This window comes from Apus apus, chromosome 23, assembly GCF_020740795.1.
Source record: "Apus apus isolate bApuApu2 chromosome 23, bApuApu2.pri.cur, whole genome shotgun sequence".
Lineage (NCBI taxonomy): Eukaryota > Metazoa > Chordata > Aves > Apodiformes > Apodidae > Apus > Apus apus.
In genome coordinates this window covers 6512982-6538948 of record NC_067304.1, presented here as the reverse complement: position 1 = coordinate 6538948, position 25967 = coordinate 6512982, and the positions used below count along the sequence as shown (strand labels likewise).

Genomic DNA, 25967 nt, shown 5'->3' with positions numbered 1-25967 from the left:
CCGAACCCGGCGGGCGGCGCCGCGCACGCGCAGCAGGGCGGGGCGGAGGCGCGCGCAGCGCTGGGCGGGGCTGGAGCGCGTCCGGGGGCGGGGCCGAACCGGAGCCGGACCGGGCCGGGAGCAGGGCCATGCCGTACCTGGGCGGCGAGGAGGCGGTGCGGGAGCTTCGCCGGGCCCTGGCCAACCCGCACGTGCAGGCAGACCGGCTGCGGTACCGCGCCGCCGTCCTGCGCGTCATCCGGTAGGGCTGGGGGAGCCGAGGGGGCACCGGGGGTACCGGGGCTGCGCCGCGCTGAGCCGAGCCGAGCCGTGTCCCCATCGCAGGCACATGGCGCAGGGCGCGGATGTGTCGGGGCTGTTCCCGGAGATGGTGAAGGCCGGCGCGGCGGCCGACGTGGTGCAGAAGAAGCTGGTCTCGCTGTACGTGCGGGCGCAGGCCCCGCGGCAGCCCCAGCTGGCCCTGCTGGCCGTCAACTCGCTGCGCAAGGACTGCGCCCACCCCAGCCCCGCCGTGCGCGGGCTCGCCCTGCGCAGCATGTGCGGCCTCAGGTGGGAAGCGGTGCGGGGCGAGCTGGTGCTGGTGCGGGGTCCCCCGGGATGGGGGAGGCGTCCCGGGCGCCGGGTTGGTCCCGGGGCGGGAGGGCCCGGGGGGCGGCCCGCTGACAGTTCCCGCCCCGCAGGATGCCCGGCATTCAGGAGTACCTGCAGCAGCCCCTGCTCAGCGGCCTGCGGGACAAGGCCTCCTACGTCCGGAGAGCGGCCGTGCTGGGCTGCGCCAAGATGGTGAAGCTGCAGGGGGACTGCGAAGTGGGTGAGCTGGGGCGGCCCCGGGTGCCCTCCCTGCTGACTGCTTCCCCCAGGTCAAGCCGTATCGTTCGTTCAAGCTTATGAACAGTGATTAAATTGCAGCGTGTCAACCGGGTTTGACACGGGGACTTCTGCTTTGCAGATGGTGCGTTGGTGAATGAGCTGTACAGTTTGCTTCGTGACCAGGATCCTATTGTAGTCGTCAATTGTCTGAGGGCCTTAGAGGAGATCCTAAAGAAGGAGGGAGGGGTTGTCATCAACAAACCCATTGCCCATCATCTCCTCAACAGGTTTGTTTTCTCTGATGGTGCTGGGAGCTTCATTCTTGTTCTTGTGTTTTGTGTACTGGTATTCCTGGGCTTTTTGGTGATAGTAGATTTACAGGACAGGTGTGTTCTAGTATGTCTCTCCCAATCCATTGAAAGAAGCAACTTACCGATTGAAGAAATAGACTTTACTGTAGCTAATTCTAGATGATCTGATAATAGAGGGATATTGCTCTGTCCCAAGTGCACGTGTCTAATACTGGGTTAAGCCTACGTGCATAAACTGGTAAATTCTCTTGAAATACAGTTGTGGCATCTACCTCTGAAGTGTGCATTTGGTTTGGAACAGAGACTGTAAGAAGCTCAGAGGCTACAGCCTCTACCCTGCACAGTTGGTCTGCTTCTTGACTTCTGGCACCTGTGTCTGTTGGCAGGATGTCTGACCTGGATGTGTGGGGGCAAAGCGAGGTGCTCACCTTCCTGCTGCGCTACAGGCCCCGCAGCGAGGAGGAGCTCTTCGACATCCTCAACCTCCTGGATGGCTACCTCAAAAGCAGCAGCCCCAGCGTTGTGATGGCAGCCACCAAGCTGTTCTTGGTGCTGGCCAGAGAGTACCCACATGTGCAGGCAGATGTTCTGGTGAGAGTGAAGGGGCCGCTGCTGTCTGCCTGCACTTCGGAGAGCAGGGAGCTCTGCTTCACTGCACTGTGCCACGTGCGTCAGATCCTCGGCAGCCTCCCTGGCCATTTTAGCAGCCACTACAAAAAGTTCTTCTGTTCGTATTCAGAGCCCCACTACATCAAATGCCAGAAGATGGAGGTGTTGTGTGAGCTGGTGAATGATGAGAACGTGCAGCAGGTGCTGGAGGAGCTGAAGGGCTATTGCACTGATGTGTCCCTAGAGCTTGCCCAAGGGGCCATCTTCGCCATAGGTGAGAGCTGTCTTGCCTCAGGAGCAGCTGCAGCCTGAGACCCCCTGCTTGTTCTTTAGTTGTGATGGAGGCAGAGTTAAGGTCATTTGGGGGACTTTAATATTGATTTTGTATGCTTTAAAATAGGTGAGTTTCTGTAATATTCATAAGGAGAAAGTCAGGAATGCTAAAAGGTCATGCTTATGTGTTACGTTTAAGAAAAGTTCTGGCTTCTTCTGAGGCTTGGCTTCAGCAAAAGGAACATACCCCTTGTGTGGGAAACAAGCTCTTTTGACTACCCTTTCAGAAATCAAAATCAAAAAGGCAGAGAGAGGGGCTGTTTCTTTAAAGTGAGTTTGTGATGAATAGCTGGGCTCCTGGTTCCCATTTCAGTCTGATCAGAAGTTGTCTTTTATGTCCTTTGGTGTCTCTGCAGGCAATATTGCTAGAACATACACTGAACAGTGTGTGGGGATTCTAACAGAGCTCCTGGGGCTTCAGCAGGAACACATCACTTCAGGTAATCATCTGCAGCTTTTTACAGGAAGTAGCCTTGCTGGGGCTTGTGATCCCAAACTTGAGGTTTTGAAAGGTACTTGGCTTTTAATTTAATTGGCGTCTTCAGTGGAAGTCTTCCTGGTGGAGTGGGGCTATATAGTGTGACTGGATGTTGTTGTTTTTCCTTCCTTAGGAGCTTTTTGTGGTGAAGGGGGAGATGATCATAGCTGCCTTCGTGGTCTGATGTTGAGACTCATTTCTGGCTGCTGCCTGCTGACTTAGGCAGTGAGGGACTCTCTAGAGACATGCTAGTAGCTGTTTAAGGGCCAAGATGATCAATACATCATTTGAATCTTTGTAATTTCTGTTCCTCATATGATAACAGTCTGATTCAGTTGTAGACAGGCTTCTCTTTTTCTTCTGCTGTCCTCAGGTCTAACTTCATGTCATTGCTGTCTCTGCCCTCTCTTTTAAATTATCTTTCTTTTAGTTTTGAAAACCACACACTTGCACTCAGCTGATGAGTTAGGCCTTAGAAGCTGCTCATGTTTCTCAGACTGGGCAGCAGAGCCTTTTAAGATTTTGACGTAAAGTACATGAGACTCATTTGGAATTGGTTTTAGTTTTAATTTGTTGTTCTGGCCTTGTGTGTCTGACGCATCATGAGTGAGTGTCTTTTTAAGGGCTGGGGAATGTCCAAAAGAGAAATTACTTTCCAGCAGCCAGCGGAACAATCTGAAGTTTCAGTGCTTTATTTTGGACTTGGTGCAACTTTGCTCTTACAACTGCAATGTGTCTCAAATCACAGTCACAAGCAAGGCACTGACCTCTCTAGCTAAGATTTACAGAGTCTTGAGTGGGGTTTTTTAGGTTTTGTTGTTTTTTTGTCTCCCTGGCGGTTTTATACTGCTCAGGGAAGGCTGAGCACTGTGTTTCCTTGCAGCGGTGGTGCAGGCTTTCCGGGACCTGGTCTGGCTGTGTCCCCAGTGCACAGACGCCGTGTGCCGGGCACTGCCTGGCTGTGAGGACACCCTCCAGGACAGTGAGGTGAGGTGGCCTTGTGCTGTGAGCTGGCAGTGACTGAGGGTGAGTGGACAGGGACTATGTGGTTTTCCTTTGGCTCACAACTGGCAAGTATCTTGTTCTTCCATATCTGTTCCATGTCAGCTCTCCCTCTCTCTAAGCAGCACCTATTTGCTTTTTTTCCTGTGGTTCCTTCAGGGCAAGCAAGCACTGATCTGGCTCCTGGGCACGCATGGTGAGAAGGTTCCGAATGCCCCCTACGTTTTAGAGGACTTTGTGGAGAACGTGAAGTCGGAGATGTTTCCAGCAGTGAAGATGGAGCTTCTGACAGCTTTGCTGCGACTTTTCCTGTCGCGTCCCGCTGAGTGTCAGGACATGCTGGGGAGACTGCTCTACTACTGCATCGGTGTGTTCCCTGCGTTCTCCTTCACTGAAGCTGTAGTACAGGCTTTTTGGGACCTGGTTTGGCTGTGTCCGCAGCGTGTGGGTGCCATGTGTCAGCATCCTTGCTGTGAGGAGACAGCTAGGATGGCAAGGTAAGGTGGCTTTATGCCCTAGGCTGCTACTTGGCCCCTGCTGTCTGGTTGGTGAGTGTAACAGGCTTACACTGTATCCCTGGGAATCTGTTCTGTAATTGAGTGATAGTACTTTGGGGAAATCTGGATGATAGAATTCTCCATAAATTATGTCCCTCTCATTCCCAGAGGAGGAGATGGATATGGCAGTACGAGACCGTGGATTGTTCTACTATCGCCTTTTGCAGTCTGGTGTGGAAGAAGTGAAACGGGTCCTGTGCAGCCCCAAGTCTGACCCCTCTCTGGGGCTCCTGGAAGACCAGGCTGAGCGGCCTGTGAATACATGGGCTTCAGAGTTTAATACTCTTGCTCCAGTTTATGGCAAGGAACGCTGGGCACTTGTCACTGCTCACCAGCCAGCAGAACCTTCTTATGCTTTTTCACCTTGTGCTGACTCCAGGAGCAGAGAAACAGGTAACCCGCCCCACCTTCACTAGGGTCTGTTTTCCTCTTGTCAGTAGATGTTCTCACCTGGGTTTCTTTGGAAGAAGATCACCATGCTTTGAGAATACTGTCTTAGTGTTCTGACTGTCCTGCACTGTGATTCCAATCCTTCATCTGACGGCTCTGTAAGGTGTTCTTTGTGGAACTGGGAGCTGCACTTTATATGCTGCATCTCACACATTTGTGGTTTCATTTCAGAGTCACTAATTTCTGAAGGGAATACTGAAGTCCTCAAAGTTCATCCTGATACAAGCAGTCTCACCTTAATTCCTGATGTTTACCTGACTGCAGAACAGTTTGAGAAGACCTGGCTGAGCTTGGACATGAGCTGCCACCTGTCTCTGCCCTGGTGTGGGACTGTTCATCCAGATACCATACAGACGGCTCTTCACGTTGTCCACATTCAGACTATTGCAATGAGCAGAGCTGGTGTCCAGCCATGGAAAGCTTACCTCAGTGCTCAGGATGGCACAGGTTGCCTGTTCCTGACAGAGCTCTTGCTCCAGGCAGCAGGTTCAGAGATGCAGGTTGTGGTGAAGCAGAGCGAGGCGAAGCCAGAGGCACTGCAGGCCTTCACCTCCATGTTAAGGACAATTATGGGGACACTTGCTGGGCTGGGGTCCTGATTGTTCCCTGCTCCCAGTGGGATGCTTGCTCTGGGCACAGCAAAAGTTTGTTTTTCTGGCTTCATTTGCTATATCTGATGCTGGTTTTGTGCTTTTAAGCTGCAGGAGTGTTAGCAGCCCTTTCCTGGGCCTGCCAAGCATGGGTGGTGTGGGGGCAGCTGCAGCTGGTGGATGGGGCAGGGCAGGTGGTCTGTCCTGCTACTGGGTTGGGGAAATGACAAGGTAAACATTTGTGAGTCTGCTGTTTCAGGCATGAGTCACAGAAGTGGTGGCACCTCTGGTGATTGTCACAAGACACCGATGTGACGGATGGAACCAGAAACGAACAAAATTCAGGATGTGTTTTGGAGAGGGTTTTTTATGAGAATGGTAAATAATTAAAAAAACAATTCAGTGACTCCAAGAATCTGTTACTTATATCAGGCTCAGAGGAGCAGTGCAGTGTAGAGAAGTGTTTTGTTCCTTGCTCTCTTGAGGTGTGGTTTGCCTTTGTCTGATGGATGGATTTTGACAGGAGCTTCACTTACGGGTGAACGGAGCTCGGCTGTGTCAGAGGTGGGTGGACAGGGTACATGATGCTCACTGGAAACAGTATGTTTCTTTTTTAACAGAAATAAATGTATTTTCTAGTTGAAATGTGTTACTGTAATGATGAATCACCCTCTCAGAAATTCCCTCCTCAGGGCTACTGTAAGGAGAGGCCGGAGAGTGCAGGTTGTGTGGTGTCTTGAGTTCTGTAGCCTGTATCACCTTGGCCATGTCAGTGAGCTGTCTGTCCTCGGTACTCACACCAGTGGAAGAATTGCTGTTCAGATAATTAACCTCTATGGAATATTACATTTTTGCTGATACTGGTTTTTACCATTTGTTATTTTGTAACTAGATGGGGTGTATAAAGGTTTGTTTTCTGTGTGGTACTTAACTTCTGCAGTCAAGTCATCCCATCCTCACAGTACAGTGCAGGACAGGGTTCAGTGACTAAATTTTTACAGTTTTTAAAGTTAAACTCTGGCCAGCCTCAGGACTTGTTTTTTGAAGAGCATGTTGACAGCACTCCATGTGCTCTATTGAAAGATATGGAGAGTTGGACTTTGTAAGTGTCATGAAAGTGTCCTTGTCACAGCCTTGTTTCACACAGTGGCAAAACCCTGGTTCTGTAAGATTCCTTGTAATTTTTAATTTCTTGTAATGACTGTCTAGTACCTTTAAAATGCAATATGCCTTCTATAGACTTCACTGAAACACTGCTGCCACGTTAAACAACAGGCTTTGGATTGTATTTCTGATTTTCCTAGTAAAAATGTGAATAATTCCTGGCTGTTTTCTGGAGTACTTGTTTGTTCAACTCTGAAGTCTGTGGGATGGAGTCATCCAGTCTCTGCTGTGGATCCAGAGAGAACCTCAGTCCAGCTCCTGCCTCTGAGTCAGAGGGGGCTTTTCTCTCTCAACTTCTGGTAGGCTTTAAGGCCAATTGTGGAACAATTTATTTCAGCCTCATATGCCACGTTACTGTAACAGGTGAGCTACTTAGGGGTGAATTAAAAAATAATTGAGAAGACAGCTCTAGCAGGGCTCCTATTACCAGTTTCCAGTGTCTTTCTGCATGTGTTGTATTCCTTTCCCTACGGAGAGCTGCACTGGAGCATTGGCTTTATGCAGTGTTCAGAAAAAAAATGTTCAATAGCTCGTTGGCAAGCTCATTTACTCTGCTGTGGCTACACCAGACTTGTCTTTGTCTGGAATGGGACTTGGGACTTCTAGCCTTTTATCCAGACACCTTTCTTGATCAATGAAAGGGTCAACAGACTTTGATAGCTTGTAAATGCTGATTTCCATTATTCTTAACAGAAATGGCCTACTGTGAAAATAAACCACACCCATAACCTGAACGAGGGCAGTTGGGAGAACAGTACTGGCATGTTGAGCTGTCCTGGGGAGTGGCCTGCGTCATAGTCTTCCCAGAAGTGCAGTTCTAGGAAACGGAAGCCAAAATCCAGAGTCAAAGCTGCTCTGTGGTGCGGGGACACGCTGCAATGACAACCTTTGAGGAGCAGACCGAGTGTGTTGTGGAAGCCTTGTTCTCTGACCTTTTCAGTGAAGATGAGACTCAGTGCCGCAGCCTGGAAACAGACTGTGGAGGTAGGGCCTGGGGGGAGGAAGAATGGTTGGTTTGCTGCAGGTGGCAGAGGAGCGCTCTGACTGAACACCTGAGGGCAGGAGGCTGTAGCTCAGGGCTGGGTTTCCTGCAACGCAGTCTTGTGATGAGTTCCAAGCTCTGTCTGTTGGGGGGAAAAGTCTGGGTGAGGTAAAGCTGTTTGAAGGCTGGGCAGCCCACAGCTCAGCCTGCCTGGGCAGAGTGGACTGTGGGGGCTGAGAGAGGGATGGCCACCCCTTCCTGCTCCCTGTGCTGTGGCACAGGCAGTGCTGGAGGGATGGTGCTGCTGCCTGTGCTGCAGGTCCCAGCAAGGAAGCTCGTATTGCTTATTGGATAAAACTGGTTGCTTTAATGTACAAGGCAGATTCAAAAAGCTCCCAACATAATTTGGACTACTTTAGTTTGCTGGGCAATGCTGCAAGAAACCCAGCATTTCACCTACATTCATTTAATTTTCCCCATCTTGGACACACACCAGTTAAAATGTCCCAAGAGATGCTGGGATCTTGCTGACAACAGGTAGCAAAAAAATTATTTTTCTCAAAAGCTTCATGGAAGTTTGTTGTTTTCCCTAATGAAAAGTCTCTGTTAGAGTATTGCTTGTTTCCTTCTGGATTAGACGCTTGTGCTTCTGCTGTTCTGAGCTCTGTGAAACTGTCCCAGGCCCCGGGAGATGCAGGTTCTGCGAGTGCTGGCACCTGAGCGGGAGGAGCTGAGCTGGAATCAGCAGCTGAATGAGGAAGGGGACTTGGATCAGGAAGTGATGCCTCTGGATAAAGTTCCCCACGAGTTCATGTCGAAAGATCCTGCTTTCAGTTCCTTAGGACTTAGTCAAACATGGAAATGGTTTTGCTGAAAATGTCAGTATCCTGTGGATACTTCTGGTTGAACCTTGGTTTGGTTCAGAAAGAAAAAAAATAATATTCTGTTGGTTTTTTCCCCTCAGATGCTTTAAGGGGAAATGCTGTAACTGAGGTGCTCCCCCTTCATTAGCTGAGAAGTTCTAACAGTTTTATACACTTGAAATCTGTAAAGTATGCCTTTTGTCCCTCTGTGAGAGCTTTCCCTGATTTGGGTTGCTATGAGACTGAAGTGTTGTAATTTGCACTTGCTCACAAGAGAGGCTTTGAGTATAATACCCGAATTCTCCCAAGACTGCACGGCAGGACCGCAAGCCTCGGGTTGTTGGGGAATGCAGGCAGGACTCTGCTGTCCGAGCTGTGCTGCTGTGTCCCTGCAGGCGGGAGAGAGAAACGAAATGTTTTCGAACTCTGAGCGTCCCTCCTTGCTTATGGCAGCCTAGCAGGAATGAGCTGGCAGAAACTTAGAGCGGTAAAGAAGTGGTGGTAGGGATGCCCTTGGAGAAAGAGGCGTGGGGATGAACTGAGACTTGAGCATGAAGCAGCCGAGGTGGGAGGAAAGAAACCTGGACAAACCTTGGCCCCTGTCCATCAATGCACCCTTTCTTAGGGGCTTTGGTTTTACATTTCCTAATGCATCTGGTCAGAAGTCTACCCTGCATTCACCTCCGGAGCACTTGAGGCAGGAACTGCAGCATTTGGGGAGCAGCTGCAGCTTCAGGGGCAGAGGCAGCTGCAGCTTCAGGGGCAGAGGCAGCTACAGCTTTAGGGGCAGAGGCAGCTGCAGCTTCAGGGGCAGAGGCAGCAGGGCTGGGGCTCGCAGCCTCTGCTCCCCTCCTCCGCCCCCCGCTGGGCTGAGCCCCCCGCCCCTCCTGCCCTAGGACCCGCCCAGGCTGCCTCGGAACCTCCGCCCGCGTTCGACCCCGTCCTGGTCGCCAGTCGCCTGCGGCGGATGGGGGACCAGTGCAACCTGGATTTTGAAAGGGTTTCCTCCGAGGATCTTGCGGAAGTGCTGAAGGGAAAGGTAAAGCGCAAATGCAGGTATTTAACTGAGTGTTGGATTTTGAGCCAAGACTTCTTTACCACACTGTCATTTACAAAGAAGCTCAAACTGCATTCTCACTTCTTGCAGATGGAGAAGTTTGAGGCTGCTGTGAGCTCTCTCAGCAGGACCTGGAGTGCCCAGAACCCCGAGATGGCCTATGAGATAGCTTTTCTCTCTGTTTCTGTGAAATTGGTAATCCATGTTGCTAAGAAAATCCCAACTGTGGTGCATCCCCACCAACTCACACAAGTGATTAATGGAAATCCTCAAGTGAGGAGCTACATCGAGGCCCGTGGTGGATGGGTAAGGATGTGAAGGGGCTGGTGCTCTTCAGCTGGACCTTGATGGCTCTTCCCATGAGTCTCTTGACCCTCCTGTCCACCTCACTTGGTCCTCACTGGTGCACAGCATGTCCCCCTGCCTTTGACTGCGGGGGCACAGCTTGAATAAACACCTCAGGGAGGTCGGACTGGGATCAGCATCAAACTTCCCATCTGCTGCTCTGTCTCAGGGTGCAATTCCTTATCTCAGTATCCTGGGAGCTCAACATGCTCCCTCAGAGACCATCAAAGTGATGAAAGATGTGCTGTACAAAAGGTGCTGTCCTGCTCATACAGCTTTACAGACCCAGCCTGGGGCCATTTAGCAGGGGAAGGGATGAAAACTCTGAAAGGAGGACGGTTGCTTGTCTCTCCATCCTGCATCCTCTTCCTGACACTTCCCTCAGACCTGCCTTGAATTCTTTCTCTAACAAGCATACACATGGGGCTTTTTTTTTTTTTTTTTTTTTTTTTTTTGCTTTCAGGAGAACTTGGAAAACTGAGAGAAAGTGCATTACTACTTTCCAGAAGACAATTTAACCAGGAAAGGCTGTTGTATTTCTTCAGGAGGCTGTGAGCAGAACTCTGCACATAAGCAATGTATAAAAGAGATTCATTCTCACTAGGAACAAAAATTAATAAATGTTTGTTGTTATTAATTTGTTTTCTCTTCCTGTGTTTCTCTTTAGCCATAAAAGTGGGCTTCACTCTTACTCAAGGTTTCTAGGTTAGTGCTTAGTGCCGCAGACTCATCAGGTGAATATTTGTTTGAAAACATGTTTCCATTAGTTATTCTAAAGACCTCTTCTGTTCCTCTCAGGTGATTTAAAGGCTTATTTTTATTGAAAATTGACATTATTTTTAAAAGTGACGGCTCTTCCAGGGTGCTCAGCAGCCCTTTGTCTTTTAGCAGCCAGATACAGAAATCTTGTAGCTATTCTGTACCTGATCTGCAAGAAAGACAGAAAGGGAATATCACGTATCAAAGCACCTGAAGTATTCTTTCAAAATGTTTTTCAGGTAATGTGGAAAACAGGCAAAATGTGAATTGCATGCTGTTTTAGGGACTCTTCTAGTTTAGTTATTTGACCACAATATGTTACGTACTAATTTCCTTTGAGGCTGGTGGTGAAGTCAGTAACCGCAGCCGCGCTGGCGCTCCCCGGGCTGGTGCTTTCCACTCCGCACTTGACATGGTCCGTTCCCAGGTTTGGAGGGACAGTTGCTATCGGGCTCCAGCAACATGGACCAAAGGGAGATTCTGCTGCAAAACCTGGAAAGGGCCCAAAGGAAGAAGCTCAACCGAGAAGAGTTTGCAGACGAGTTTTTGGTAAGTTCACTTCAGGCATGGCTCTGCGTTTCAGCTGATTTTAAAGGGAACCACTCAGTCACTTCTCCAACATGGAAATGATTTCTGTGTGACAATAAGATTTTCTATTAATTTTACAGCAGAAAGAGACATAGGAGTTGATTGGGGTAAAAGGAATGTAAAGACAGAAGAGTAATTTAATAACTTGCATTTAAAGTAAAAGTCTGTGCTTTTTACATGATTACCCAAGTGCTTCCTGTTTTCTGCTTGGTGAATGTGCTTGTCAAGACGCAGTTTCACTTCGCCTGGTGATATAACTGGGGGTATTGTGAGGAACATGGGGCCACTGCCCCTTCCCCCCATTGCAGCCTGTTCTATCTGTGCCCCACATGTTCCTGTCAGGGACCTGGGTAGCTTTTCCTCTCTTCATTTCAACAAAACCCCCCACCCTGCCATGGTACCACCTGCAGAGCAGGGTGGGGGGGTTCAGAGAAGCACTCTGTGGACTCGAGACTGCTCCGCCTCTCGTGGGCACCTTGGTGGAGGCGTGGGAAGATGCCATCTGAGCTGCTGGACTCTCCAGCTGCCAGTGCTGTTGTCTGGAAGGGCTTGTGCATCCATTTGCTCTGTCTCCAGTGGTGCTTCTGCCCCCCGGAAATTAATTTATTGTTCCTTAAAGGCAAAACTGGCAGAAAATGATGATGGCTCTCACCTTCCTTGGTGCTCTGCAGTGTCTCACTGGTTGAGATCTGTGCCGTTCCCCAGTCTGTGAGCTCTCTGGCATGTTTTTATTTGTTTGGGTGGCAGGGGTGAGCCTTAGACGGCAATCCAGGGTCCCGCAGTTGAAGCTGAGGCAGCGACTGCTCTGGCAGGCTGTCTGGGCTGCTCAGCAGCAAAGGCATTGCCCAGATTCAGCAGACATAGGGAAGGGTAAAACTGGTACATAGGTGAGATCTGAGATGTCTCAAACACCAGAATAACCACTGGCTCTGAGCTAACCCTCCTGGAGAAGGGCTGCATCAGGCAGTGAGCTCTGGGGAAGGTCACAAAGGTCCCTGCCTTGTTGTACTGGTGAAGACTGGCACTTCAAACACTTGGAAAAAGCTTAGTGCTTGGTTTCCAGGTGCCTGGGCTGGAGGGAAGTGATTAATCAGTCTGCAGTGACAGTCTGTTGTTCCATGGAACAAAGCGCTGTCACCGGCTGCTGAGTTTCCGCCTCCCGCTGCGGCGCCCGGTGAGGCAGCAGCCTGGGCAGCCCTGGCACATGGGCTGGCTCTGGCAGCCACATGTGCTGTTAATTTTCTGACCAAAATAGCAGGTAGAAGTGGTCAAAACTGTGTTTCCTCATGTTCCGTGAAGAGATCTTCCCAGGACAGCCTGAGTGGCTGGCCACTTTTTCAAGTTAACAGGCCACTGTGAGGGCTGCATTGCCAGACTTGGTAGAAATGTTTGATGCTATTTATCCATCCTAATGCCTCCACTCTCTGTGTGAACAAGCACTTGTACATGCGAATTGTGCTGGTGTTACTGTAAATGACAGGTTTTTTTCCCTTCACTTTTCTCTTTTATCAGTGCATGCAGCTACTTTGCTCTGATTGCTTGTGCTCCTTTAGTGGCTTGAGCATTGCTGTCTGCAGCCACAGGTGGGGGGAGCATCTTTACTAACGTGAGAAAAATGAATTGATTTATCTGACTTTTCTGATATAATTTGTTAAAGGTGGTTTAACATGGTTACTCCTCTTACCTGGGTGCCATTTACACTGAGAATGATTCCCCCATGTGATGTTTTATGTGCTGTATAAATGCATCACGTCACTTCAAAAGCCTACATGCCCCAGCCTCGTGTGGGCATTGCCTCAGCACACACTTTCCATTCCTCACAAGCCTGTGCTGGGGCTCTCAGGTGGCTTCTGTCTCTGTTCTTGTTCTGAGTACCTTGAGAGAAACCACTCAGGAAAGAATTAATGGTGCAGATCGTGCTTCGTGGTAGTGAACCTGACCCCTAGAGACCTTCACACATACTCTCTAGTAGTGTATTGTGTGTAGCACATCTGCTGTCATTTGTTCCATTCTTTTATCATAGAAGCTGAAAAGGCAGTCAACAAAGTACAGAGCGGATAAAATCTACCCTGCAGCAGCATCTGAGCAACTAGAGAACATCAAGAAGAACAGATACAAGGACATCCTTCCCTGTAGGTTGGAAATGGCAAATATTCCTATTCAGCCTTTTTTCCCCTAGCTTGAGTCTGTTCTCATCCTTCATAGAATCATAGAGTAATTTTTGTTAGAAATTACCTGTAAGAACATCAAGTCCAACCATTAACCCAGCACTGCCAAGCCTACCACTAAACCGTGTCCCCAAGTACCACATCTACTTGTCTTTTAAATACCTCCAGGGATGGTGACTCTACCACATCCCTGGGCAGCCTGTGCCAGTGACTGAAAACCCTTTCAGTAAAGAAATTGTTCCTATTACCCAATCTAAACCTCCCCTCAGGCAACCTGAGACTGTTTCCTCTTGTTCACTGGGAGAAGAGACTGACCCCAACCACACTCCAGCCTCCTTTCAGGCAGCTGTATCTGCCTGCACTGTTGCCTGCACGAGTGTATCACTGGCTGTCAGTTGGCCTTGAATTCTGTTTGGATTTAAGCCTTTATCTTTGACAGTGGCAAAGCATGCTCTGAAAGACTTTGGCAGGTATTTTCTACAGGTAGAACTTTGTTTGGAAAGAAATACTTCCCCTAGTGACTATCCTGGCAGCTTCCTGGGTAGCCCTTTGTTTTTGAAGGCCTTGTAGAGAATGGCTTTGGACAAAGATGTCTCCATGTTGGACAAAGCAGACTACAGGCAAAATTGTTGTGGCTTGTCTTGGCTTGATGCAATAGTCTCCAAAGGAGAGTCTGTCCCAGGATCAGAGCAGATTGTCCCTTTTATCTATTATTCTAGCTTGAAAAACACAATAATCTAAACCCACAGACCTCAATAGAGTCTGTAAGATAGAGTGCAGGGTGATTTTGGGCTTGGCTTGGCTCCATGGTCAGAGGAGACTGGAATGGCACTGGGGTGGGGGCAGCATCTGCAGCTCTTGCCTAAGCCCTCCCCTCTGCTCTGGAGGAGAGCCTGCCTGTCTGGGGCTTTCCTCTGGGCACTGGCAGTTCAGTGTGGAGCCATCAGGGAAGGAGCAGGTGTTGCTGCTTGCACAGCCACTCATCTGCTCTGGGCTGAGCTCTCTGGTGTATGTGCTCTTCCAAAGCACCTCCTGCTGCAGTCTGAGGAGCTCACCCACTGTGAAAGGCAAACAGTAACTGCTGCTGTTTCTGCTTTTGTGCCTGCAGTTGACCACAGCAGAGTGGAGTTGTCCCTGATCACATCAGATGCAGATTCTCATTACATCAATGCCAACTTCATCAAGGTATTTCTTCTTCCACGGTGTTTTGCAGTGCAAAGGTGTTCGTAGCAGCTGCTAGTGCTGCCTGGTTGAGTTATGCCAGGAGGAGCAGGTCCTGCAGCTCTGGTGAGTGGAAGGGCTGTGGGCTGTGCTCCAGGACAGCTGGTGTGAAGGACGTGTCTGGCCAGTGAGCCCTCCAAAACCAGCCCTTGCAGCAGAGGCACCAGGGAGGTGCTGCAGGGCAAGGCACGTGCTGGGGCAGGTGGTGGAACAGTTTGCGGCTCCCAGCCCCGACTTCCTTGACAGTGTGACTGGTGCAAAGTGGCCTGTGGCCAGAATCACCTTGGCTGAGAGCAGTGGAGAGGCAGGAAGCCCTGCACTGCAGCATGGCTGAGAACCACAGCAAGCCACAAGGCAGGCTGGTCCTCCACCAGGAGCTCCATGTGTGCTGGGACCCTCCTGTGCTCACAGCCCTCCCTGATGGGTGGATAGAAGGTTTCCTTTGTTCTCCACCACAGTGACCAAGGGCTCTGTGCAACCCATCTGCAGAACAGACCTTCATGAGGGGATCACAGGTCACGCTTTGGCCACCAGCCACAGCTGTGCCAAGCTGTGGAGCTTGAGCTTGTGTAGATATTGCAACATGACCTCTGAGCTCCCAAGAGCACTGCAGGAACTGGTGGTCTCTGGGAGCAGATGCCACCTCAAGCCCAGCTCCCTGGCTTGGGTCTGCCTTTGGGAGGCTGGCACACCAGTGGTTTTTGGTTGCTTAATTGAGTGTAGGTGCCTAAAATTCGACTATGTAAAAGCCCTCCTAAATCCTTAACAGGGTCATTGAAAAGAAGTAAGATTCCGAAAGAATTATTGCTTGTGAGATGTGCAAAGATGTCTTACTGTCTGGTTTGAATGTTCTAGGGTGTCTATGGGCCAAGAGCATACATTGCAACCCAAGGTCCTCTCTCCACTACTGTCATTGACTTTTGGAGGATGATTTGGGAGTATGAAGTCCTGGTAAGGTCTGGATTTGTATACCTTTCTGGTTTTTTTAAAAAAGTTGTCTGTACAGCCAGATAGAAGTCCTTTTTGACTAGGAAGACAGTGGGAGTGTCAGAGTTTTATTCCAGATCTTGTATGTGCTCTGCATCCTTCCCATGAGCCTCCTCCACACTTGTGCTGGGACAGGAGTCTGCTCCTGGCTGTCTCTGCACTCAGGCTCTGAGTGGGAAAGGTCCTCACTCCCAGGCTGTGGATGGTGTCCCCATGTCTGGCTTAGCAGTCCAGGGCTCTGGGGAAGGCAGCCCAGAGGCCTTCCTCATTGCTGATCAGGACCTGCAAGTGATCAATATCATTTTGCTGCCTGGATGACAAACTTGTGTTCAGACTTCTCAAAAATGAACCTTCTTTCTGCAGATTGTGGTCATGGCTTGTATGGAGTTTGAAATGGGAAAGGTGAGTGATGTGTCAGAGCTGGCCTCTGCTGTGACAGTGCCAGGGCAGGGTGGACAGATGCAGGTTTTTATTAAACCTTGTTAGTGACAGCGAGTTTCTGTTTGATACAACCTGTTTCCTGAGTCTCCAGCTGCAGATTCTTAAACTGTTTTGGAAGGGAAAAACCAGCAATGATGGCTGCAGGGACAGGAGGCTGGAGCTGGCTGGCAGCATGGACTGAGCCTCCTGCCAGCTACAGGTTTGTCCTGCAAATTGTGACGGGTGGTGGGTAACCCATCATGTCCTGCTTCTCACAACAGAAGAAGTGTGAGCGGTACTGGGCAGAGGTGGGCAGCTCTCCCCTGCATTGTGGCCCTTTCTCCATCGCCTGTGTGAGTACAGCTGCTGCCTGCAGCTCGGCACACCGCGCGGGCTGGGAACTTGAGTCATCTGCAGAAAATGTGACTCTAACTTCTTCTTCTGCAGGAAGCCGAGGAGAAGAAAAAGGAGTATGTGATTAGGACTTTAAAGGTGACCCTGAATGAGGTAGGTAGGAAAGGTCGAGGCAGGATATGTATCTTGGCTATCTTTATTATAGAAAGAATATATTAAAATATGACACACTTTGTGCAGAAAATTTCAGCCTGCTATCTGAGATTTGTCAGTAGCTGAAGGAAGAAAGAAAGTAAAAAGTGTATTAAGTCAAACTTCAGTTTCTGAAGCTGTTTGTCAGTCATGACAAAGCAGCCCCTGGGTAGGTGAGGCTAATGAGTAACATCAAGAATATAATAAAATGGCAAAGCTTCTTTTGCAGCAAGAACAGCTGCAAATTGCATCTCCACCCTCTGCCTGCTGCTGCAGCAGGGAGCAGGAGGTGTCACAGCATGAGCTGCCCCTTTGCCCGGGTCCCAGCACCTGCTGCAGCTGCAGCAGTGTGCCCAGACATTCCAGTGCCCTTCTCCTCTTGCAGGAAATCCGCACCATCCACCAGTTCCACTACAAAAACTGGCCAGACCATGATGTCCCCTCATCCATTGACCCCATCCTGGAGCTCATCAGTGAGATTCGCTGCTACCAGCCAGATGACAATGTCCCAGTCTGCATCCACTGCAGGTGGGTGAGCTGGGGATGACAGGGAAGGGTCCTGGTGCCCATGCTCTTGCCCCCGAGCAGCCCTGGAGATGGCAGCTGGGCTCCTCTCCTAGGAAGTCTTAGGGTGAAGGTGTCCTCTGAGGACAGCTAGTACAGCTGGGGGAGGGAATGGGGACAGGCAGCAGCAGGCCAGAGATGGCAGGTGCAGTGGAGACCACCAGCACTGGGCATGTCTGCATGGGGGCTGGTGACTGCAGGAGGACCGAGGCTGTTGGCAGGAGCGGGTGAGGTGTGGGCTGGATGGGGAGACACTGCTGCAGGGATGTCCCGGGGGTCTGCACCCTCTGTGGTTGGGGCGGGAGGGCCATACCAGGCTGCAGACGCTTCTCAAGTGTCCCTGTCAGAAAAAAACAGCATGCCCACCCTCTGCAACCCGCTGTGGCTGTCCTTGCAGTGCTGGCTGTGGGAGAACAGGAGTGCTCTGTGCCATCGACTACACCCAGAAGCTGCTGAGGGATGGGGTGAGTGTCAGCCCAGCCCGGGCCCACAGCCCTGCACGTCCCCTTTTCCCCCTCTCACTGCACGCAGGGTATTTCAGGCGGCAGCCACAAACAGCAGCTCCCCGCAGCCTGGCTGGAGAGTGGTGGTGGCCAAACCCCTGGCACCTCATTCCCAGTTTGTCTGCAATACAGCTTTACTGTCTATGCCTGTCTCTTCATGCTCAAGAATCAGAAATTCAGTGTCTCCAAACTAGCACTTTGCTTCACTCTGACTCTTCGATAAAACGTCTGTGCAGTATCCCCTGGCCTTGCAGCAAGTTGCTGGGACTCAAGGAGAAGCTGCTCCTGTTCTGCACAGCCCTGAATTAGACTGCTCAGAATTAGACCTGTCATTTTTCTGTCCTGTATTTTCTCTTTCTTGCAAGATTGTTCCAGTGAACTTCAGTATTTTCAGCCTGATCCAGGACATGCGCACACAAAGACCTTCCCTCGTGCAGACCAAGGTATGTCTGGGACATTTCACCAACTGGTGTGCTCCTCATACTGGGACCTAAGTGTGCACCCAGGAGGGTTGCTGCTGGGAACTGGGGTGTGCAGGTGTTCTGTAAGGTTCCTTTTCTGAACAAAAGAATGCTTTTCAGAAATGAATTTGGTAACTGACCATTTCCTTGAAATAGCTTAGTTCTTGCAGTCTGATTTGTCAGACACTTACACTGTGACACAGGAACTGTCCAGGAAATAAAGTGGGAACTGTTCTCAGCTGAGATAGACTGAAGAGGAAGCTCAATGCAGAACAGCATTGTTTATGTGCCCCAAAAAATCCCAAATGCTTTGGTCTGAACGCTTTGAAGATTGTGGCTTCAACCTCTTCTGAAATTCACCAGTGGACTGGAAAGTGGCAGCCTCCCTTGGGGCTGGTGCTTGATTTGGGCAAGAGGTGACCATTTACTGGTACTGCTGAGCTGGCTCTCATGTGTGTGTTATGTGTCTGTAACACAGGAGCAGTATGAGCTGGTTTATGATGCAGTGATTGAGCTCTTCAAAAGGCAGATTAAAGCCCTTGATGCCCAGGAAGATTCTGCTGCTTCACAGGTAAACCTTACCTTTCCTGTGTAGCTGTTCACAATCTGTCTGAAGTAAATGCATTGCCATTCTTAGGCAAAGGTTGAAGGGTTGCAGTTAGCTCATTTAGTCAGCAGTTTTTGTCTAAAATATTGGGAACAGGATCCTGCAGTGGGACTCATGTCTCAGGTTTGCCACAGGATTTGCAGGGTGTTCCAGAGCCGAGTGAGAAAAGAGCTGGAAAGAGCCTCTTTCTATGTGTTGTGCACAGTCTGTAAGCAAAGGAGATGTAAGATGAGTTTGAGAGAAATGCATAAAACAGTTCAAGTCCGGATGTGGTTTTGTAGCTCCTGGCCAAACCTCTTGCCCGCCCAAACCTCCCTGCCCTCCTAGAGCCTGTTGCAGAGCATGGGGGCTGGTCACACAACATGTCAGAGATGAAACCAGCACCTGACTTGCCCAGGATGAATGCCCAAGAAGGTCCTGAAGGCAGAATTGTCTGTGTGGGCTGTTTGGCAGGTGTCTGGAACAGCTGGATGGTTGTACAGCTCACTGTACTCTCCTTTCAAAAAGGTGCTGGCAGGAATTGCCATTCAGGAGGTTCTGTCCTCTGCTCCAAGTTGCTGTTTGTAATTTCCAAAATGCATTAATAATCACAAGGAGTTGGCATGAATTCCAAGTCCTGGAATAGCATGTTTGTGTTCTTTGCATTCTTCCTCCCAACTCTTGTTTACTAACTTTGTCTTTCACTAGGCACAAACAAGGCACCCTGTAGCCAAGCCACTTCTGACTCCAGTGGAAGATATTTATTCTCTCAGATTACTAACCTGGTAAGGCCACAGCACAAGTGCCCCCTGGGTTAGTATTTTCAGTCACCCATTTCAGGAAGATGCATCTCTTCATGTGTGCTTTGTGACACAGTTCTGTTTAATGGTTGCATTTCACTCGTGAGCAGGATCCACAGCTTCCCCGAGTCCCACTTTGTCTCTCACATTTATTCCTAACATAACTCCTGATCTTCTCACTGATGTGTCCCTGAGCCTGAGTTTCAGCCTCTTCCCTGCCTGCCGTTACCTCTCTCACTCTTCTTCCCTTGAGGCTGCTCCTGGTCTGCACTCAGTGTCTCACATGTGAACTGCCAACACATCACAGCGCAGTACAGAAGAAGGCTCATGCACGTGGAGACAGCCCCGTGCTGGCTCACCCCAGCCCTGCCTGGGAACGGTCCCATCCATCACCTGCACGTGCCACCCCAGTGCCTCTTGCTGCAGGAGCAGCAAGCTTGAGGAGTCCAGCTTCCCAACACGGGCAACTTCAGAGGGTGGCAGGGCCTTTCTGTGGGCATGTTTTGGTTTGCAGGGTCTGCTTCCCATAACAAATTTCGCTTTTTGGTACAGTCTGCACTGAGGGTGTATTTTACCACATAAAGGGGCCTCCTCTGTTCCCCATTTAATGGTGTTCAAATGGGGGCACAGTTCTTCCCTGTGCTCCAGGCTCTGCATCCCTAGGTCTGCTGTCAGGAGCAATGTTGTGGGGTCTTGTTAGCAGAGATTTCTGAGTCCTCGGCTTCAACTTCACATCAGGGTGTTTTATTGCAGCTCAGAGGAAGAGGAACAGGGTCAAGGTCTTCCTCCAGTGGTACAAAGCAAAGCACCCCCGACAATGACATCTGCCCCAGGAGCAGAGGACAGCTCTGGTTGTGGAGTCCCTCCCATCAGACAGGCCGTCTCCTTCGCCACTCTGGACTTCCTCAGCTGCAGGAGGGTGGCTGCCCCAGGGGAGCAGGGTCCTGGGGAGGCTCTGCAGAAACGCCGCAGCCTGGAGCTCAGCAGCATCTGTCCTCCTGAGCAGCTGCTTCTGCCCCTGAGGCCGAGGGCAGGAGGCAGGAGAGGGCCCGGCAGAGCACCCCTGACACGGGCTGCATCCACCCCCTTTGTGCTGGCACAGCAGGGAGAAGGCTGGGAATGGGATGTGGGGGCTGCAAAGCCTGTTCTGAGTTCACAGTTGCCAGATGCCTGCTGCTCAAGCTTCCAGGTGAAGGAGGATGGTTTTTCCCCTGTTAATCTACATCACTTGAGTCAAGGCCTGGGTGGTGCCCCGAGCCACAGGAACCACGGGAGATGTCTGTACCTGAACTGCTGCTCAGCAGAAGACCCCTACTTCTCTTCACTCTCTCCAGATGACCCTGTGTCCCCAGTGTTTGCCGAGGGCTTGGCAGAGGGGCAGGACCTGCCCCTCCCTGCCCCTGCTGTCAGCGCTGGGGCCGGCTCCCCGCTGCCCAGGCCCGTGTCCCACCGGACTCCTTTGCTGAAGGATGAGAGGATGCCCTCCCCGGGTAAGTGGTGCTGACATCTCACTGCGTCTGAGAGAACCAGGCTTCAACATCACTACTTGTTTGAGCTGCAGCCTTAAAAACACCACCCACCATATGAAGAAGGTGGAATTATCCCTTGGTCTGGTCAGTCCTGGCCCAGTTGGACATTTCCCATTGTCCACGGCTCTGGCATTTGCTCAGCTTGGTCCTGCTCAGGCCCTTCAGTGCTCAGTGTCATGGAGTGTGTTTGTTATTGAGATGCCAGAGGCTCTTGGGGAGCTCTGGGGGTTTCCACACAAGCTGAGCAGCAATGAGCTTGGCCATGTGCCAGAGGTAAAAAATGCAATTTTCCCTGTGCAACTGGAATTCTGCTGCTGACACTGCTGGAACTCTGCCCTCGGGCCACACAGCTAGTGGCAGGTGAGCTGGTGCTGAGGACTATAAGGGTTTTTTAACAACAGTTTAGAGGTGCTTACCCATCACCTCGGATGCGTGGTTGGGAAAAATCTGTAAGCTCTGAGCCTCTGGTCTCTGGTTCTGCTGTGTCTGCTGTGCAGGTTAATCTGTCCCTGTCTCCCCAATTAGTCACCCCACCACTGCCAGATGATGACAATCCTCCACCCCTGCCCGAGCGAACCCCTGAGTCCTTTATTGTGGCCAGTGAATCTGGTAAGTGCATTTAATGAAGCAGGGGCTGACAAGTGCTTTGAGGGCTCTTCCCACATTTGTGCAGCATCCTAGAATCCTGCAGTGCCTTTGCTCCTGCTGCCTGGGAAGAGAAATTACTTCTCTTGTGTTCAATTCTTTGTAGGACCATTTCCTCTGGCAACTTCTGATTTTCAGCTTCCAGCCAGAAATACAAATATTGGAACCTCTTTTGAGTGGAGTGGTGAGTCTCACTCAGAGGTGTTTAATGACTCAGTGAGACTGAGACCATGTAGGGTAAGTAAGTGGCTTTTTATCTCTTCGCCAGCACTATCACTATGCCAATTTCGTAATTATGTTTTCTCCTGTGAGAAAGACCCTAATTTTAGCACTGTGTACTTTCCATAAATTATTTCAGGTGTTCTCAGTCAGGGTTCTCCTGACTGACATCTGCTTTACTCCAAATATTATTTTTTGGGGTCCTATATCCCATGCAAGGTGGTAAAAACATCTTTCTTCTTTTAGAGAAGGATAAAGACAATGGGAGGTTAGTGGCCCACTGAGATTCACACCACCCTGTGGAACAGGCAGGAGATAAATGAAATTTAAGCATCTCTTGATCTGCCCACAGTTGAATTATAGCTTAGTAAGGTGAAGCAGTTAAGTCTGTCTTCCATTACATAAGCAGGGAGCTGTGTGGCGTAGGGTGTTTGCACATAACATCATTTCCTTGTCTTCTCTGGCTTGCTTGTGTGCAGGAGAATGACATTTGGTTGTGGTAATTTCAAATAGTTTCCTTGTTTTTTGTTTCCAGAGTGTGAAGCTTTGGAGCCCACAAACAGGTATAAGTTTAATGCTGGGATAAACTATCTTTGGAAATAATGTCTGCTTTTTCCTGAAGCTGCTTTAGTAAATCTTTATGATCTGTGCTCAGTCCAACAGATATTTTGTGTTCCTATATATTCTACAACTGAATAGTTTAAACAGAATCAACAGTTCTGCAGCCAAATTAACTGGTAGTTTTATATTTCCTAATCAGCTTCTGCCTTACCCTGTACTTGATTATGCCCCTTGCAGCCTCCTCAGGCCAAGGATTGCCTCTTCTTGTGCTGCAAGTTGTGTCTCCCGTGAGATGATTGACATGCGCTGGCTAGAGTGCTGTGGACTTCTCAGTGAACGGAGATATATATATATATATAAATATATATAAGTCTAGGTAACCAACTCTTGTATCTTTGCTTTCTTAGAGAAAAGGGATCACTCTAACTCTCCTCCCCCACTGCCTGAGAGAACCCCAGAATCATTTGTTCTTGCGGACACAGCAAGTAAGTGATGAGTTATTTTCTCAGCCTGTAACTGAGATTTTACACTCACACCCAAACCTGCAGGTAGCTGAGGAGATTGTGGCCCCCTTGATAAAAGCATCACCAATGGTAGTGCTTCAGAACTTAACTGCAGGACAGTTCAGCAGATACAAAAAAAGTAAATGCAATCAGGAGACCTGCTGGAAACTAGAACTGCTGCATTAGAGGAAATGAAACGCAGCAACAAGGCACTTAGAAAACATCAGGAGGATTCTTGAATGACCACTGAACATACTCTGATGTCTGATCCCAGGTCTGCAGCCTGCTGTAAGAAATTCTGCAACAAGTTTTCCTGTCTTGGAGAGCAATGCTTCTGAAATGTCACAAAAAGAGCCTATGAAAAGCTTCAGGAGAAGCAAGGTAAAAGAAACAAAACAAACAAAAGCTATTGAGATCAGAGGTGGTGAGAAGAGCTACAAGCATTGCTGCTTCCTCACTGCTAACCTGGTGAAAATGGCCTGCTTTGAGACTGCTGGTATTTAGGGCAGGGAAACAAGACTCATAACAATACTTTGTGGTAGAACTGCAAACAAAACCACTGCACTAGGAAGAGAGGACCAGAGCCATACCCCGTGAATGGTTGTGCCTCGGCACTGCCATCCACAGGAGGTGCCAGTTCCTCTGGGAAAAAGCTGCTTGAGGGAGTCGGAATTCCTGTGCAGGACAGACTACATCTCATCTGGTGCTCATCACCAGCCTCCTCTTATTGTGGCCCTAGTTAATTATCCTCATGAACAATTGTACTTTGGGATGTTATGATTGACTTGAAAAGCATTTGAGGAAAACAGAGTGATTAATACAAACTGGAGGCACTTGGGTCACCTAGAAAAAAGGGAGAGACAAAGTGAATGGCAGAAGTCTGTGTCTCAGCCTCAGCTGCCAGGCACGATCCTTGAGAGATGTGATACACGTTAACAGTGAGTTCCCGTTCTCACAGCAGCTGATCTACTGCTTGACACACTTTTTTCCAACCAGTCTCTTTTTTTTTAATTTTATTTTTTTCCCTACAGAGCTTGAAAATACTGAAAAATGTGAGAAAGAGTAAGTCTTTCAGGCTAATGTACATCTTCCTGGTGGCTTTAAGCAAATAAATAAAGAAATATGTGGGACTGCATTTCCAAGCACCTGAACGTGTCAAATGTGGATGCCCAGCACATCTGCCTGCTCTGGAGCCCGACCAAGAGCTGCGTGGGGCAGTCAGGGCCCCCGTGCCTGGGTGCCTAGACACCCTAAAAGGGAAGAGGGGCGGCGGGGAATGTAAGCCCCATCTTGGGAGTTCCTCCTTCAGTTCCCTTTGATCTAAAATTAAAATGCTTATCTTGAAAACAGGGCTGCTAGAAGCTGCTAAAGGCACTTCTGAGCAGAGGTTTTCCCAGTGCATTGTGCTGCAGTCACACTCGCTCCCTGCTGCGAGCAGTGTCAGAGCTGCGTGTCACCAGCTCTGCCGGCGCGGTCACCGGGGCCCACGCGGCGCCCGCAGGTGCCGCGCTGGGAAGGGACGTGTTTTCCCACAGGTGTGTCCGAGTCCAGGGAATTACCATCGTGACTAACTGCTTCGGTCTCATTTTCTATTTCCAGGCATCTGTGGTCCATCTTCACTGACAAAACAACCAGAATCTGCCCCACCAAACCACTCGAGGTCTTTCCTTAGCTTTGGTATGTTCTTCTCTTTGTGTTCTGGTGGGGGAAGTCTCTGGCTTCTGAAGGTCTAAACGGCAAACAGTACAAATCATGCTTATTATTTTGTACATATTTACAACTTTGTTCACAAGTTCCTTTGTTTAAGGAACAGGTAAGGGTGGAAAACACAAGCCCTGATGGGACAAGTGTTTCTCAGTGTGTGAAGAGTCCAAGGTGTGTGATTTTCCTGTACCTGAAAACAGCCTGTAAGTGGCAGCGGCGGGAGGCAAAGGCAGCGCTGCAGGCTGGCCCCGGGCTGCTGCCTCACCTCGTGGCAGAGGAGAAGCACCACACGTTCCATTTTACATTTTTCTAGTAGAGAGCAGTCATTTATTGACTGGGCATAAATCTAGTTATCTCAATATTCATGCTATGATGATGGTATTTGTGATAGACACATTGATAGAAGTTTTTTGCACCAGCTTTGATTTATAGCTACAGGATGTTGCTTTAAGTCTGACATATCTTTAAAGTCTGGGAAGGAACTGAAGTGAAAGTGTTTTCAAATACTGTTTTATCTTAAGGAATTACATAAGCAACATCTATAACATACATATTTTGCTGCATTAAAAGAAAAATAATTTATTTCTAGGCTTTGCAAATCGATTTTCAAAACCTAAAGGACCAAGAAATCCACCCCCAGCATGGAATATTTAGATACATTCTATAGATTGGGCATGACAGATTTGTGAAGTTCTTCTGATATGCCTGGAGTGCTAATCCCAGAAACGTTTCCAACAAAATAAATGCATCAGAAGCTGTGGCAGGATACATGCAGCTCAGGCACTACTCGCACATTCTTCATCAACTGAAGTTTTAAAGTAAAGAAGAATATAGAAGTACCAGCAGCCTAGCACTTTCAGTTAATCTACAGCAGGATAGAAACTGAGAACACGAATAGGTGTTTTATCCTAAGGAGGGACATGGGTTTTGTTGTGTTTTGGATGGATCTGAGGCAGTCTAATCTGGTGATGGGATCCAGCCACTGAAAGCCCTGGAAGGCCAATGGAACAGCCAAGGCAAAAGATGACTCTGGATCACAGACACATTTGTGGGACTTCACTGGCATCTGGGTCCACACCACCAAGGACCTGCACTTCCGGAAGTGTTTGCGTCGCTGGGACTACAGGAGAATTGCATCTCAGATTTTAGAAAGCATTTTTGAGTTTTTTTTCATCGGTAAGACCAAGATGCTGGTCATACAGAAACTAAACCAGTGTAAGAGACTGCAGAATTATCTGACCCGACTGTCCTCACTATCTGAAAACCAAACACCCTTGGTTTTTAAAGCAATGCTGGTTTTGAGGATGTGACTCTTCAGCACCTCTTTTCAGACGGGTGTCTCAGGAGATGGGATCTCTGGACGGATTTCCCCAGCAGGTTCCTCCCGCCCACACCTCAGCGGGAGGAAACGGCTTCATGGGATTGTTTTCCTGCAGAGAGAGAAAAACTAAAAGGGAGTTGGTGGAGAGAGGATCCACCGGCCACCGCTGGAACGGAGCGCGCGTCAGGACGCGTCCAACCCCGCAGGGCCCGGCCCGCCGGGACACGTGACCAGCCCCGGGCCGCCCCGCGCATGCGCCCGCGGGCGGACTACACTTCCCGACGCGCAGCAGCAAACTACAGCTCCCAGGGGGCGCCGCGCGGCGCCTGCG

The 25967-nt window shown here is 49.7% G+C and overlaps 3 protein-coding genes across 4 annotated transcripts; all 3 read left to right on the top strand.

The window, feature by feature from the left end:
* Window positions 1-109: 109 nt before the first annotated feature.
* Window positions 110-7084, top strand: AP4B1 (adaptor related protein complex 4 subunit beta 1). Of its 2 annotated transcripts, XR_007891513.1 has the most exons (12): window positions 110-241; window positions 325-549; window positions 681-811; window positions 950-1097; window positions 1508-2004; window positions 2420-2503; window positions 3425-3528; window positions 3703-3910; window positions 4209-4493; window positions 4722-5704; window positions 6445-6667; window positions 6998-7084. XR_007891513.1 is itself a non-coding variant. In XM_051638918.1 (10 exons), exons 1-10 carry the CDS (start codon window positions 129-131, stop codon window positions 5147-5149), a joined length of 2223 nt encoding a protein of 740 aa, XP_051494878.1. In that variant the 5' UTR covers window positions 110-128; the 3' UTR covers window positions 5150-5785. The 2 variants fall into 2 exon arrangements, 1 of the variants encoding a protein (XP_051494878.1); XM_051638918.1 differs by lacking the exons at window positions 6445-6667; window positions 6998-7084 and having other exon boundaries at window positions 4722-5785.
* Window positions 7085-7180: 96 nt separating this feature from the next.
* Window positions 7181-10188, top strand: BCL2L15 (BCL2 like 15). The gene is made up of 4 exons (XM_051638920.1): window positions 7181-7288; window positions 9046-9188; window positions 9297-9512; window positions 10015-10188. Exons 1-4 carry the CDS (start codon window positions 7183-7185, stop codon window positions 10030-10032), a joined length of 483 nt encoding a protein of 160 aa, XP_051494880.1. The 5' UTR covers window positions 7181-7182; the 3' UTR covers window positions 10033-10188.
* A 462-nt stretch (window positions 10189-10650) lies between these two features.
* On the top strand, window positions 10651-25937 carry PTPN22 (protein tyrosine phosphatase non-receptor type 22). Its single transcript, XM_051638883.1, has 21 exons — window positions 10651-10859; window positions 12922-13030; window positions 14175-14251; window positions 15143-15238; window positions 15638-15676; window positions 15976-16047; window positions 16142-16201; window positions 16626-16768; window positions 17202-17268; window positions 17673-17750; window positions 18247-18339; window positions 19063-19139; window positions 19908-20644; window positions 21209-21292; window positions 21435-21565; window positions 22083-22110; window positions 22516-22593; window positions 22886-22992; window positions 23643-23673; window positions 24211-24288; window positions 24905-25937. Exons 1-21 carry the CDS (start codon window positions 10773-10775, stop codon window positions 24967-24969), a joined length of 2337 nt encoding a protein of 778 aa, XP_051494843.1. The 5' UTR covers window positions 10651-10772; the 3' UTR covers window positions 24970-25937.
* Window positions 25938-25967: the final 30 nt, after the last annotated feature.

Excerpts from the sequence above, each read along its gene's own strand:
- AP4B1 (XM_051638918.1), top strand. The coding sequence starts at position 129 with ATGCCGTACCTGGGCGGCGAGGAGGCGGTGCGGGAGCTTCGCCGGGCC. Across the intron at positions 242-324 it reads GCCGTCCTGCGCGTCATCCG|GCACATGGCGCAGGGCGCGG; the intron begins GTAGGGCTGGGG and ends TCCCCATCGCAG. Across the intron at positions 812-949 it reads GCAGGGGGACTGCGAAGTGG|ATGGTGCGTTGGTGAATGAG; the intron begins GTGAGCTGGGGC and ends TCTGCTTTGCAG.
- BCL2L15 (XM_051638920.1), top strand. The coding sequence starts at position 7,183 with ATGACAACCTTTGAGGAGCAGACCGAGTGTGTTGTGGAAGCCTTGTTC. Across the intron at positions 7,289-9,045 it reads CCTGGAAACAGACTGTGGAG|GACCCGCCCAGGCTGCCTCG; the intron begins GTAGGGCCTGGG and ends CTCCTGCCCTAG. Across the intron at positions 9,189-9,296 it reads CGGAAGTGCTGAAGGGAAAG|ATGGAGAAGTTTGAGGCTGC; the intron begins GTAAAGCGCAAA and ends CACTTCTTGCAG.
- PTPN22 (XM_051638883.1), top strand. The coding sequence starts at position 10,773 with ATGGACCAAAGGGAGATTCTGCTGCAAAACCTGGAAAGGGCCCAAAGG. Across the intron at positions 17,269-17,672 it reads AGAAGCTGCTGAGGGATGGG|ATTGTTCCAGTGAACTTCAG; the intron begins GTGAGTGTCAGC and ends CTTTCTTGCAAG. Across the intron at positions 23,674-24,210 it reads ACTGAAAAATGTGAGAAAGA|GCATCTGTGGTCCATCTTCA; the intron begins GTAAGTCTTTCA and ends TTCTATTTCCAG.